This window comes from Crotalus tigris, unplaced genomic scaffold, assembly GCF_016545835.1.
Source record: "Crotalus tigris isolate CLP2741 ecotype Arizona unplaced genomic scaffold, ASM1654583v1 scf7180000019652.295055, whole genome shotgun sequence".
NCBI lineage: Eukaryota > Metazoa > Chordata > Lepidosauria > Squamata > Viperidae > Crotalus > Crotalus tigris.
Window position 1 is genome coordinate 74524 of NW_024097643.1, and position 14474 is coordinate 88997.

Sequence of the window (14474 nt, forward strand, 5' to 3'; positions counted from 1 at the left end):
GCAGCGGGGGCCGTTCCCTCACTGTTTCCAGGATGGCTTCGGGGGCCACATAAAACCACTTCGCGGGCCGCATCCAGCCCCCAGGCCTTGTGTTTGACATGTCTGCCCTACACCATTTCAGATAAGTGGTTGTCTAATCGCTCCTGAAAAGCCTTCAGGGATGGAGCACCCACAGCAACCAAACAAGAAGACGTTAGGAGTGGGTGGGAAGAACAGGCCCCCAAGTCTTAGTTTGATATTGTCCGCCCTCTCAGGAAAGCTATAGGGGAAACACAACCAGATGCGACACTTCTACTTTATCGTAAGGCTACATTAACAGAGTCTTGCAAGTTTGAAAACATACATCTCCCATCATCACGTTTAACAATTAGGGAGGATCCTTTTTAAGCTTCTTTCTGGGTACTTCTTGCTTCTATCTGATCCTTCCCTAGTCAGCATCTCTTCTCCTGTCCCTCAAGGTCATTCCCACAAACCATTACAGATATTTACCATACCTACTGGTAGATAATTCCCCCCCCCCCCGGCTTCCAGTTTTTCTGCTGTTGTCCCAAAGATGCTTTTTCAAAAGGCAACTGGACATATATTTTTTTTCCTGAAGAAATTTCGCTTCTCATCCATGAAGCATCCTGAAGTTCTGACTGAAGGCTGGGGATTGAATGCCATGTGCTCCATCGTTGCAAGTTTTTTTAAAGAAGAGATTAGAACAGTGTTTCTCAATCTTGACAATTTTAAGGCATGTGGACTTCAACTCCCAGAATTCCACAGCCAGCAATGCTGGCTGTGGAATTCTGGGAGTTGAAGTCCACATGCCTTAAAATTGTCAAGGTTGAGAAATACTGGATTAGAAAACTGTTTTGCCCCCAAACATCCCTTTCGGAGAAAAGGAGAAGATGATAAAGCAATAGCACTTAGACTTATATAGCGCTTCACAGTGCTTTGCAGCTCACTCTAAGCGGTTTACAGAGTCAGCCTATGGCCCCCAACAATCTGGGTCCTCATTTTATCGACCTCGGAAGGATGGAAGGCCAAGTCAACCTTGAATTGGTGAGACTTGAACTGCCAAACTGCTGACAGCTGGCAGTCAGCAGGAGCCTGCAGTACTGCATTCTAACCACTGGGCCACCAGGCCTCAGAAGCCTATGCATGTTACCTGGATCTGTCAGGACCTCTTTAGCAGCTGCGATGTCGATGAATCTTTTCTCAGCTTCCTTCTTCTCATCTTCCGACTGGAAATTGTCGGGGTGCCACTGCTGAGCCAGCTTTCGGTATGCTTTGATGATCTCCTGCTTGTTTGCATTCCTGGGGGGAGGGATGAGAAAGAGGCCTGTTTAGGCTAGGACAGGGGTAGGCAACCTTGGCTCTTTTATGACTGGTGGACTTCAACTCCCAGAATTCCTGAGCCAGCCCTGCTGAGGGGAAAGGGAGAGGTTTCCAAGCTGAGCCATGCTGGCTCAGGAATTCTGGGAGTTGAAGTCCACGAGTCATAAAAGAGCCAAGGTTGCCTACCCCTGAGCTAGGGAGAGCTGAAGCCTCATCCCTTTGGGGGCCGGAAATTAGCTCCATGGTGTGGATTATACACAGGAGAAGCCCCATGTGTCTTCCTTCTGCCGGTGGAAATAGGGAGGCAGGTATAATTGCAGATTGCAGGAGATAAATTAAAAAGATGCAACCTAACATACTCCTTTTATCTACAGTATGTCCACAATGCTATAATTATTGGAGATTTACAGTCATACACCTAGGTAAAATTATTTTTAACTGACACGCCCATAAATGAGTTTAGAGCCCAAGCAGTGTTTTTTTTTCGTTCTCACCAATTATATAAAGATAGTCCAAGATGGGAAACTTATGGTGCTTCCATAAATTGTGAACTATAATTCCCAGCAGCCAACAGGGTCAGAAATGGGAGGATTTGGGAAGCTGTAGTTCAGCAATAGGGGGCAGGTGTCATGGCTCAGCGGTTAAAGATGCCGAGCTTGTCAGCTAAAAAGTTGACAGCCCAGGTTCGAGACCCGGGTGCCACATGATGGGGTGAGCTCCTGTCCTCGCCCCAGCTCCTGCCCATCTAGCAGTTTGAAAGCAGGCAAATGCGAGTGGATAAAATCGGTACCACTTTGGTGGGAAACTAACAGCATTCCATGGGCCTCGATATATAGTCATGCTAGCTGCATGGCCCCCGAAGCATCTTCAGATAATGCTGGCTCCGTTGGCTAAAAAACGGATACGAACACTGCTCCCTACAGTCGGACACGACTGGACAGGGGAAATTTTTACTTTTAGCTTTGGTTCAGAATATTTGGAAAGGCCTATGACAGTGATGGCGAACCTTTTAGAGACCGAGTGCCCAAACTGTAACCCAAAAGCCACTTAAGTATCGTCGGGTGCTGGGTGGGCGTGGCCCATTGGGTGGATGTGGCCAATTGGGTGAGCGTGGCCCGTTGAGTGGGTGTGGCTGTGGTGGTAATGGCGGACTGGGTGGGACGACCAAGTTCAATCAATCAATTCCAACTTTGCGAGATCTTTTTCTTCCCTGCAAGGTTGAAATTGATTAATCCATTGAACATTTTTTTTTTTGCACACAGAGGCGAAGGGCTAAAGCTAAAAGGTTTTATAAAAACCACCTGAAGGCCAAGGACTGGGGCGACGACGCGCATGCCCACACAGAAGGCTCTGCGTGCCACCGGTGGCACGCGTGCCATAGGTTTGCCACCACGGCCTATGATATCTACTCCCGTTCTCACTTTTACGAGACTCTGCAATTCTGAGCCATTATGTGGTCTGCTTCTTTGGAGCTATGTTTGAATCTACCAATTATGGCTTGGGTGGGAACAGGCTGTTGTGGCTTAGTCAACAAGCTATGGTTTAAAAAAAAAAAGGCTTGGCTGAACATGCTGTTCGTTCAAGCCAGATGGCCTTGTTAATGTAAATAGATTTTTTTTTTCCTGGCAGAAAGAAGTGCAGCAGCTGTTCTGGCGTCCCAAAATCATTAAACCAGGACTTCAACCTTCATGGTTACAGTACAGTACTAGGTTTTAATGTTCTATTACACGAGAATTCCTCTCAGCAGTTTTAATCCCGGATTGTGAAAGACTTGGATACCAAAGATGAACCTGCTTACCTCTGAATTCCAAGGATTTTGTAATAGTTCCTCTTCTTGGACTGTTTCAGCAGTTTTTGTGCCCGCTCTAGCCCCTCTTTTAATTCCTCATTTTCAGCATCAAATTCTTTCGCTTCTTGATAATCTTCAATGGCTGGAGATTAAAAAAAAAAAAAGCTAGTTTTAATTCTTTCAACGAGAAAGCTTCCCCCCACCCCCTAAGCTTTGACCCTTTGGTCAAAGACTTTTATAGAATCCAGCTGAATGGAACTATGCAACCTTCATCTGCAAGTACTCTGCAGGTTATCGGCCATTCTCCAAAAACAGACAGGGGCAGGACTCCTGTTTAGAGACAGTGTTAATCCCATGGGAGCCATTTTAGTAACGTTTAAGGTGTGAAGTGTCTGGCAAGGTTCAGGGCACCATCCCAAAGATGCTTTTTTTTTCTTTTCCCCAAATGGCAACTGGACTGTCTTGTTTTTTCTTTTTTATTTTGAAAACATTTTTGAAGCTCCTTGGATGAGAAGCAAAATGGTTTCAAAGGTAAAAATCAAGAAAGCCCAGTTGCCTTTTGGGGGAAAAAAAAATCACCTTTGGGACAACCACGATCTGGATGACTGAGAACCTCCACTGATGTTCAATTTTACCTCTTAACTTCCAAAATGAGAAAAAAAATGAAAGAACAGGAAAAGAGGTCTGGAGTGTACGCCTAGCCATCTGGTTTGTGTGTGTGTGTGTGTGTGTGTTTGGAGGAATTGCTGGTGAGACATATCTCTCTCCCCCAATGGCATTAAAAAAGAATTCTGAAGTAGAATTAGGTGTACGATTGTAACACAATACAACAGAAGAGATTCCATTTAAGGAAGAGTTCTGTGTTTGGTCCCATTTTTCTCCCTGCTAATAATGAAGTGTTGGGTTTGTTTGTTTTTTTTTTTTTAAAAAAAATACACTCCCAGGTTCAAGATAGATGTTTCGATCGCTTTTTATTGCCTCTGGATGAGATTTTTGGGTGGGCTGGAAATGAACAATCCGACTTCTGTATTTTGTGATTACAAAGGGGTTTGACTGGGACGATAGGTTTGCCAAGAAATGGATAAGCCAGAGAACCAGTTTGGTGTAGCGGTTAAGGCATCAGGTTAAGAACCGGGAGACTTTGAGTTCCAGTCTTGCCTTAGGCACGAAGCCAGCTGGGTGACCTTGGACTAGTCATACAATCTCAGCCCTAGGAAGGAGGCTGTGGCAAAATCGCTCCTGAGAAGCCTTGCCAAGAAAATGGCAGGGACTCGTCCAGGCAGTTTCTGAGATTTAAACACAGCTGAACTGAAGGAAAAATAAATAAGCAAAAGTAGGTTAACCCTGGGGTGGGAGGAGGAAGAAATGGATCGGATGAGGTTCCCCCTGGGGTGGGCATGAGATGGCTCGGATGCTGACCTTTCTCAAATTCTTCGTTCAGGATGAAGGCCTCTGCTCTGTCGCGCAGGACGAAGGTATTTCTGGGATCAAGCTGGTGGGCTTCACTGCAGAGATCTATTGCTTCTGCAACCCGTTTGCTCTGCGATAAGAGGTAGAAGAGGACTGCCATGTGTGGTGCTCTTTTGTCGGCTAACCCCATCCACACATCCCCTCCGGGTCCCGATCGTCTGCTCCAATTTACCCCCTGATAGCAATAGCACTTAGACTTATATAATGCTTCACAGTGCTTTCCGGCCCTCTCTAAGCAGTTTGCAGAGTCAGTCTGTTGCCCCCAACAATCTGGGTCCTCGTTTTAACTGACCTCGGAAGGATGGAAGGCTGAGTCAACCTTGAGCCGAACTGCTGACAGTGGGCAGAGTTTGCCTGCAATACTGCATGGCAGTAGGAGCGAAGGGAGGAAATGAAAAGGCAGGAAGAAAGGAAGGTAGGGAAGGGTAGCAGCAATAGCACTTAAGACTTATATACTGCTTCACAGTGCTTTCTAGTCCTCTCTAAGCGGTTTGCAGAATCAGCTTATTGCCCACAACAATCTGGGTCCTCATTTTAACTGATCTCGGAAGGACGAAAGGCTGAGTCAACCTTGAGCTGGTGAGACTCGAACTGCCAAACTGCTGGCAGCCAGCAGTCAGCAGAAGTAGCCTGCAGTGCTACATTCTAGCCACTGCTCCACCAGGGCTTGTGATCTCACAATGGGGTTCTTAACAACACGCTCTCGGTTTAATTGTTTTTACTTAACTGTTTAAGAAATCCATAAGGCTTTCCATGTGGAATAGTGTGATTCTGCACAGCTTAGAAATAGTCCTTGTGTTATGACCATAATGGAGTCCGCCCATTATGGTAATAACGTCTGGTTATTCGGGTTTTCTCCCACGTCAAATTGGAAATGTCTTGGCGACGTTTCAATGAAGTCTCATTTGTCATCTTCAGGCTGGTGAGCACTGCCAACCCCCCAGCCAATCAGAGCACAGCCAAGCCCCTAACCAATCAGAACACACCACCACCCAATCAGAACACAGCCAAGCTCCCACCCAATCAATTCATACCCCCATTAGCAGTTAAAAGGAAGAAACAGCTAAGACCACACATTGCTCCTCGAAGCACAAAGCCGAAAACACCAGCCTGAAGATGACGAATGGGACTTCGTCGAAACGTCGCCAAGACACTTCCAATTTTACGTGGGAGAAAACCCGAATAACCAAAGACCTACATACAAACACCCACGAAAACCTCAGAAATATATATATATATATATATATATATATATATATATATATATATAGTGATGGTCATTAAGCAAACGGAGTGGTCCTAAATGCGAATACCCGGTCATTAAGCAAACATGGCAGTTATAAGCGTGAACCCTGAGTCATTTAGCAGTGGTTGTAAGTGCAATCCCATTTGTTGTGGGTGCGGTTTTGCTGGAAATTGCTGTTTTTTGGCAAAACCGCTGCAAAATGGGGTTATGTGTCGTTGGGGGAATGCTGCAAATGCCTGAAGTGTGGTCATGTGACCATGGGAGGCATGAACATCAGAACTTGGATCTGGGTTGTAAGTCCCCCTTTTCAGGTGGACTTCTAACGGTCACTAAGCAACCGAGGACTACCTGTACAATGAATCCCCCAAATAAGCAAAAACAGCCAATTCCACCAGAATATAAACCAATACTCGCTAAGTCATCAGGAACTTGCAATTGTTATCCCCCTCAAAATGGGGACACCCATTATCTTTTCCAAGGAAAAAGGCAGGTTTTTAATGCCTTTCGACTGGGCCAGGTGGATTGGACAAATAAACCCATCCTGTGTCATTACTTCCAGTTAGTTGGGGAAGACTCAAGGGAATTCTTTGGGCAAAATATCTGGACAACCTTTGTGGTGGGCAATTTCAGAGTCCTTGCACATGCCTTGGGTTATGATTTCTATTATCTCTGACTGACATGGTCCTCCAAAACATCTGGAGAAGATCAGCTTGCCAAGGGCTGCAGATCAAGGACCACGTCCCCATTTATACAGGAATGAAGCAAAATCTCAGATAAGTGGAGCAACAGAACCACAGACAGATAGATAGAGGCCTGATAATAGATCCAAGAAGTAAGCACAGATCCCCATTTCAACTTTATGAGATTAAGCAAGGCATTCACACTTCCTCCTGCCTTTGGTCACATTATACCAAATCAGGCAGCTTCCCAAAGAGGTTGGTTAATCGCCAGGGGCCCAAACGTTTGATGGAATTGGGTATGTATAGTTTAATGAAAAGAAAGACTATGGGTGACATGACAGGGAGTCAAGCTATTCTCCAAAGCACCTGAAGGCAGGACAAGAAGCAACGGATGGAAACTCATCAAGGAGAGAAGCAATCTAGAACTGAGGAGAAATTTCCTGACAATTAACACAATTAACCAGTGGAACAACTTGCCTCCATAAGTTGTGAATGCTCCAACACTGGAAGTTTTTAAAAAGAGATTGGACAACCATTGGTCTGAAATTGTATAGGGTCTCCTGCCTGAGCAGGGGGTTGGACTAGAAGACCTCCAAGGTCCCTTCCAATTTTGATTCTGATTCGATCTGATTCCATTCCACTCCGCTCCACTAATTATTATTTCCAGATTCATTTAGAAGGAGTTCCTCAAATTCAGCTTCTACCTTGGATAAACAGTGGCAGATCCGTCCTTTCGCTTTTATGGTGTAGATCTCTACATTGGGTTCTGTTTTCATGGTTGCTTTGTACTTCTCAATGGCATCTGCATATCTGTTATTAGAGAACAGCAGAGAAGAAACAATATTGGACAAGGAACACAGCTAGTGAATGTTGATATAGCAATAGCAATAGCACTTTAACCTATACACCGCCTCCCCGGCACTTTACAGCAATTTCTGGGTGGTTTATATTGTACGTATTTTTCACGTATTGCCCCCAACAATCTGGGTCCTACCTAAAAGGGGTGGGCATTCTTTTGCCCCATTCCTGGAGGGCAGGTACAGTCCATGGGGTATTTAGCAAGGGGGGGGGGGGAGGATGATCTCACCAGGGACAGATTAGCATTTTTGTTTCCCCATTCCTGTTTCAGGATTTTGGGCTTTAAAAAAATTAATTATGTCGGTGCATTAAATCAGGGCTTTTCAACCTTTTCACTCATTGTACCACTTTTAGGATATGGCAACATCCGAGTACCACCAGTCGCCCAGCAAGGTGTCAAAAACTTGATGACCCCCCCAAAAAAGGAAAAAAGAGATAAAGTACAGGTAGTCCTCGACTTACAACAGTTCACTTGGTGACTGTTCGAAGTTACAATGGCACTGAAAAAGTGCCCCCCAAGCCACAGCCGAGCATGACACCTAACTGCCCACCTGGCGGCGCTCTTCCTCCTGTCTGTTGTGAGCATTTCTGTTGAGGATTGGCAGCGGGGGTGGGGTGGGGGTGTATTTGATCTTTATTCCTCCCCCCGTCTGCTGGGTGGTTGCAGCAGGTTTTGGTCATTTCACATGACCCTGGGACATTGTGACTGTCATAAATATGAATCAGTTGCCAAGCACCTGAATGTAAATCACAAGACCCTGGAGATGCTGCAACATTCCAGCTGATCAGCGCTTCTTCTGGGCTCAGCAGAAGCACCAGGATCAGTGCTGCTTTCCAGCTGATTGCTGCTTCTTCAGGGCTCAGCAGAAGCACCAGGATCAGCGCCGAGCTCCAGCTGGAGCCTGGCACTGATCCTGGTGCTTCCACTGAGCCCTGACAGCCCCGAAGAAGCGCTGATTCTGGCGCTTCCGCTGAGTCCTGACAGCCCTGCAGCTCCAGCCATCTCTCACTCAGGCTTGTGCGGTGCTGCCACCGGTTCAGCTCATTCCCCTCCCCCGCTACCACTTTTCTAGGATGTTCGCGTACCACCTTCCAGGTGTCAATGTACCACAGGTGGTACCCATACCACTGGTTGAAAAGCCCTGCATTAAATGGCTAGACTGCTTTTGCAAGCATCAGCTATTATGAAGCACTCGGGTTAGAGTTTTGCTTCCTTAAAAGTGAAAAAATAGATTCAGCTCTCATGCATGAAAAAAAAAACCCCTCCCAGAATATGACAGAAGAAAATGAAAATTGTGACGGGGTTTCATTCTGAACGGTGTTAGAGAGAAGAAATATTCTGTGTTTCATGGCAAGACAAATTCCCCTGGGAAACTTTATCCAGAAAATGAAATGGGAAGGAAGTGGCCCTTCAAGCAACTGATAATAGACTACTGCTTTGCCTTGTTATCTTTTAGAATTTGCTACCATCACGTGTCAGGGAAATAAAAAGGTAAAGGTAAAAAGTTTATCCTGTCCAGTTGTGTCCAATTCTAGGGGACAATGCTCATCTCTGTTTCTTGGCTGAGGGAGCCAGCATTGTCTGAAAACAATTTTTGTGGCCATGTGGCCAGCATGGTTATAGGCCAAAAGCGCACAGAACGCTGTTACATTCCCACTGAAGTGGTACCTATTTATCTACTCGCATTTGCCTGCTTCTGAACCTCTAAGTGGGCTGGAGCTGGGACACGTAACGAGAGCTGACTCCGTTCCGTGGCACTTGAATCTCAAACCAGGCAGTCATTTTCCAGCTGACACAAACTCCCATCATGCCCCCCCCCCCACAGTCAGGGAAATGGCTACTGACTTACATGTTTTCAGAGCTAGTGAGTAAGACGTTATTTTCAAATAGTTACCTAACCCCACCCTTCCACAATTTTGTTAAAGCTACATTGAAAATGTCGTAGAGATAATCCCCAGCTTACAATTGCAATTGATTCTGGAATCAATTTGCCAGTGTCAGTCGTTAAGCAGATCACTTCTTTTGCAGAGATCCACCATGGTGGTTAAATGAACACATCGGTCATTAAGCATAGCCATTTCCGCAATGGGTGGCTTTTTTTTTTTGCCAAAACCTGGAAATAAATGCGTTTCTGGCAAAAATAAAAAAGTTGTAAATAACAGTTGTGTGGCCTCAGAATGCTTTAAACAGCCATTTGCTGAGTGCCCAAAATACGATCACATGAAATGAAGGACAGAGGGAGGACAGCCATTGCAACTTCAAATTTTGGAGCATAGGTAACCCTGGGGAAGGCTGTGATAACTTTGAATGGTTGCTAAGCTAAGCAACTGGTCATTAAGTTGAGGACTATCTGTATACTAATAAGATGCTTTTTATGATCAAGCCTGTCCTTAGGGTACTCCAGTTACAAATATTAAGTTGGTAAACGGGGACACATCCCATGACTGTAATTCTTGAGAGCCACCAAACTCAAAAGTCGTAAGCTTCAAAAATGAAAGTCCTGATTCACATCGGTGCTCCTCATGGAATATCAAAACAAGGACCTGAATTTGCAAAATAAGCATAATCAGAAGTAGACCTCCATATTCCTTGATCCCGTTTCTGGGATTCCATCAGAGAGGATCACTTCATATCCTTACCAGCATGCCCAAGTATTTTATTCATGGTTCTTGTGCCATGCAACCTCAGTGTGTTGTAAAGGTAAGTTAGGTGGCGCACCATGTGGGCTGTTGAAATCTCAGTAAATGTTAAGGCCAAAGTCAGCTTAGATAGGACATCCATGCAAACCGAGAACCCAGGATGGGAAGATCACCTCTGAGCTTTGATGTGCTCCTCAGCAGATTCCAGCTGCTTGGTGAGCTTTTTCACTTGCTTGTAGTGGGAAAAACAATCCTTGTCGTCTTGGTCCAGCTTCAAGCACTCACGCACTTGGCTGTGGAAAAGATTGAGAGTGAGAACTGAAAGAGGGAGATGTTTGAAGCCACCCAGGCAGGGAAACTGAGGCAGAGAGAAGCCCTTCGCTAAGGGGTCTCTTAGCTGAATAATGTCCCCCAGAAGTGATAGCAGTATTCCAGTATTTCAGGGGCTGCCACAAAGAGAGGGTCAACGTATTTTCCAAAGCTCCTGATGGCAAGACAAGAAACAATGAATGGAAACTAATCTAGGAGAGAATCAACCTGGAATAAAGGAGAAACCTCTTAACAGTGAGAATAATTAACCAGTGGAACAGCTTGCCACCAGAGGTTGTGGGTGCTTCATTACTGGAGGTTTTTAAGGAGAGACTGGACAGCCAATCCATAGTTCCTTCCAGCTCTATTCTGAATTAAAGCTCCAGAAGGAGGAAGATAAGCAGACAGCTCAAAGAAATTGAAGTCATAACAGAATAACAGAGTTGGAAGGGACCTTGAAGATCTTTTAGTCCAGTGGTTCTCAACCTTTTTAATGCCGCGACCCCCCAACCGGTCGTAAGTCGAGGACTACTCAACCGGTCGTAAGTCGAGGACTACTCAACTGGTGCAGCACCATTTGCAGAATGGGACTTTTGGCGGGCTCAGCAGGGCAGAGACAGCCTGGACAATTCCTATTGGCTTTTGAAAGCCAGTAGGATTAGATTCTATTCAAGAGAGTCTATTCTATTGGCTTTCAAAAGCCAATAGAATAAAAGGGAGTAGCACAGCTAAGGAAAAGGGGGAAAAAATGGTGGACTGCGTTGTTTGGCGACCCCCGCGAAATGGTCGTTCGGCCCCAAATGGGGTCCCGACCCACAGGTTGAGAACCACTGTTCTAGTCCAACCCCCCTGCTCAGGCAGCAAACTCTATACCATTTCAGACAAATGGTTGTCCAATTTCTTCTTAATAACTTCCACTGTTGGAGCACCCACAAGTTCTGAAGGCAAGTCGTTCTACTGATCAACTGTCAGGAAATTTCTCCTCAGTTCTAGGTTGGTTCTCTCCTTGATAAGTTATGAGCTTCTCTTTCCTATGCATGTTTTTTTTTAATAAAACTGCTTTTGTATCTGACTTTACTCCATTCATACATTCTAGATCAGTGTTTCTCAACCTTGACAATTTTAAGGCATGTGGACTTCAACTCCCAGAATTCCACAGCCAGCATTGCTGGCTGTGGAATTCTGGGAGTTAAAGTTCACATGCCTTAAAATTGTCAAAGTTGAGAAACACTGAGATGTTGCTGTTTATTTATTTATTATAGCCCCATACATGATTCTGGGCCGGCCGCTCACAGTGTTAACATATACACAATACCCTAAATAACCAAAATTATTATTTGGTGCATAATGAGAACATGACAAAGAGACAAAATAAAAACCATTCAAACACATTAATAATAACAAAATCATTAAAATCATAGGGAAAAAAAATGTAACCTGCAAAAGCACAATCCAGCCTATTAACAATACTGCCATTTTGAAGGCTCCACCCTACCAGATTGCAGACAGCTGGTCATTTGCATTCTTTTAGAAAGTTATGGAGGCCACCTGGAGGTTAATCTGTGTCCTCAGGGTTGTCTGAGTGGTGCAAAATGCACTATTCAGATTTTACACTACTCAGATGACCCTAAGGACTCCAGGTGGCCTCAACAACTCTCTGAAAGAAGGCAAATGACCGGCTGTCTGCAAGGAATAGAAATCCTTCCATTCCCCACCATCCAGCCAGAGCTGAAGAAGAGAGTCCAGTGGCCTTGCAAAAAAAAAAACATCTTTGGGGCAATTATAACCTGGATGACTGAGAATCTCCACAGACATTCAACCCACAAGCTTGGAGAGCAAACTTTCACCCTCATGACCTGTATATATTTCAAGGTTGTGGAAAGATACCACATCAGATCTGTTTATTTGCCGGTGGTTTCTATACTGTCAGTTGTCAGATCATAAGCTCGACCCCACCTATCCTTATCCCTGGGATCATATGTAAATGACAAGGGTATGGGTATGTCTGGGAAAGAAAGCCAGCTTGTTCATAGTACGCTGACTTGGGCTCCCAAATTCTGCTAAGCCATCATGTGACTTCCCTAATTTGGGTTTGGCATGTGTGAAGGAATGCAGACTTGGCCTTGAGAACAGGGAAGAAGTAACCCTGCCATTAAAGGGGAAGTTTCAGAAGAGATGAGTCAGTCTTGAGTGTGAGGAGGAGAAGAAACTCAAATCGACCCCACCTTGAGTTTATTTGGCATACAGTGGAACAGAGAAAAACTCTTGATAGGCTTTTAAGAGACTGCTTTTCTAGCTTACATCGACAAAAAGCATTCTGGGATTTTGGGCTACATCTCTTTTTCTGACCTGGCCTTGCTTGAAATGCTTGCAAACCACATTCACAGCATCACATCCTGAGCAAATTCAAACAACTGTGATTTATGCTATATTTTTTGCTTAAGTTTTTTAAAGATTTAAAGCAGTGGCTCAAGGGTGGCCTTTCGCAAAAGTAACAGTAATAGTAGTAAAGTTGGAAGGGACCTTGGAGGTCATCTAGTCCAACCCCCTGCTCAGGCAGGAAACCCTACACCATTTCGGACAAATGGCTGTCCAGTCTCTTCTTAAAAACTTCCAGTGTTGGAGCATTTACTGCTTCTGGAGGCAGGCTGTTCCACTGGTTAATTGTTCTCACTGTAAGGAAGTTTCTCCTTAGTTCTAGGTTGCTTCTCTCCTTGATTAGTTTCCATCCGTTGCTTCTTGTCCTGCCTTTAGGTGCTTTGGAAAATAGCTTAATTCCCTCTTCTTTATGGCAGCCCCTGAGATATTGGAATACTGCTATCATGTCCCCCCTTGTCCTTCTCTTCGTTAAACTAGACATACCCAATTCTAGCAACTGTTCCTTATATGTTTTAGCCTCCAGTCCCCTAATCATCTTTGTTGCTCTTCTCTTTACTCTTTCTAGAGTCTCAACATCTTTTTTGCATTGCGGTGACCAAAACTGGATGCAGTATTCCAAGTGTGGCCTTACCAAGGCATTGTAAGAGTGGTATTAATACTTCACGTGATCTTGATTCTATCCCTCTGTTAATGCAGCCTAGCACTGTGTTGGCCTTTTTGGCAGCTGCAGTACACTGCTGGCTCATATTTAGGTCTTCATATTTAAGTCTCCTAAGTAAATATTTTAAAATTTTCCAATTTCATTTTCCAATACAGTAAATGTCAATCAATATAAACCACATAAAACCAAACTCTTTGAGGTCCTCTACCATTTTTGAAAAGGAAAGGGGTCCTAACATTAAATTGTTTTGAGAACCACTGACTTAAAGCAATGGTAAATTTAGGCACAATCTTTCCTGTTCGTCTTCTGACACGCTATGGAGTAATGCCCGCACTTCATTTACAGATAGTCTTCATTTAACTGTCACAAGTGGGACCAGCAACTCGATAATTAAGTGAAGTGGTCACTAAGTAAAAGCACAAATGTGCTTAGGATCTTAACTTAGCTTTCCTTTTTTTTATATGGACAGGTTGTAAATGCAAGGATTGGTTGCAAAGGTTTTTTTTTTACCCATCACCACTGTCACTGTGAATGGTCGCTAAACGAGACAGTCGCTACATAAGGACTGCCTGTACTAGCTTCAGATCATTAAATTCACCCTTTCTGCCAGATCTGTGTTGCTGTTCTCATTCACATTCCATAGGACATCACAGGAAAGACTGTGGTCAATTTCATACAGGTAGTCCTTGACTTACAACTATCCCTTTTAGTAACCGTTGAAAGTTACAACGGCACTGAAAAAAGTGACTTATGACAAGTTTTCGCACTTATGAGCACTGCAGCATCCCATGGTCACATGATCAAAATTCGGACCTTTGGCAACTAGCATGTATTTATGACGGTTGCATTGTCCTGGGATCATGGGATCACCATTTCTAACTTTCCTTCTGGCAAGCAAACGGAAGCCAGATTCGCTTAATAACTACATGATTCACTTAACAACTCTGGCAAAAAAAAAAAAGTTGTGGAACGAGGCAAAGCTCACTTAACAACTGCCTTGCTTAGCAACAGAAATTTTGGGCTCCGTGGCAGTCGTAAGTCGAGGACGACCTGTAGCTCATTTGAAAAATGGAAATTGGAAGCAAGCTGCTACTGTTTGCGTGTCTCAATTTTTTACCCTTG

General features: G+C 44.5%; 1 protein-coding gene across 1 annotated transcript in view; it reads right to left on the reverse strand.

The window, feature by feature from the left end:
• Positions 1 to 14474, reverse strand: part of LOC120317466 (dnaJ homolog subfamily C member 3-like) — a 28507-nt gene that overhangs the window by 2112 nt on the left and 11921 nt on the right. The window contains exons 7-11 of the mRNA XM_039364114.1: positions 10177 to 10296; positions 7210 to 7315; positions 4529 to 4649; positions 3119 to 3251; positions 1151 to 1299 (exon numbers count right to left, since the gene is read on the reverse strand). Of these exons, the coding sequence (XP_039220048.1) occupies positions 1151 to 1299; positions 3119 to 3251; positions 4529 to 4649; positions 7210 to 7315; positions 10177 to 10296 (629 nt within the window). The remainder of the gene's footprint in view (positions 1 to 1150; positions 1300 to 3118; positions 3252 to 4528; positions 4650 to 7209; positions 7316 to 10176; positions 10297 to 14474) is intronic.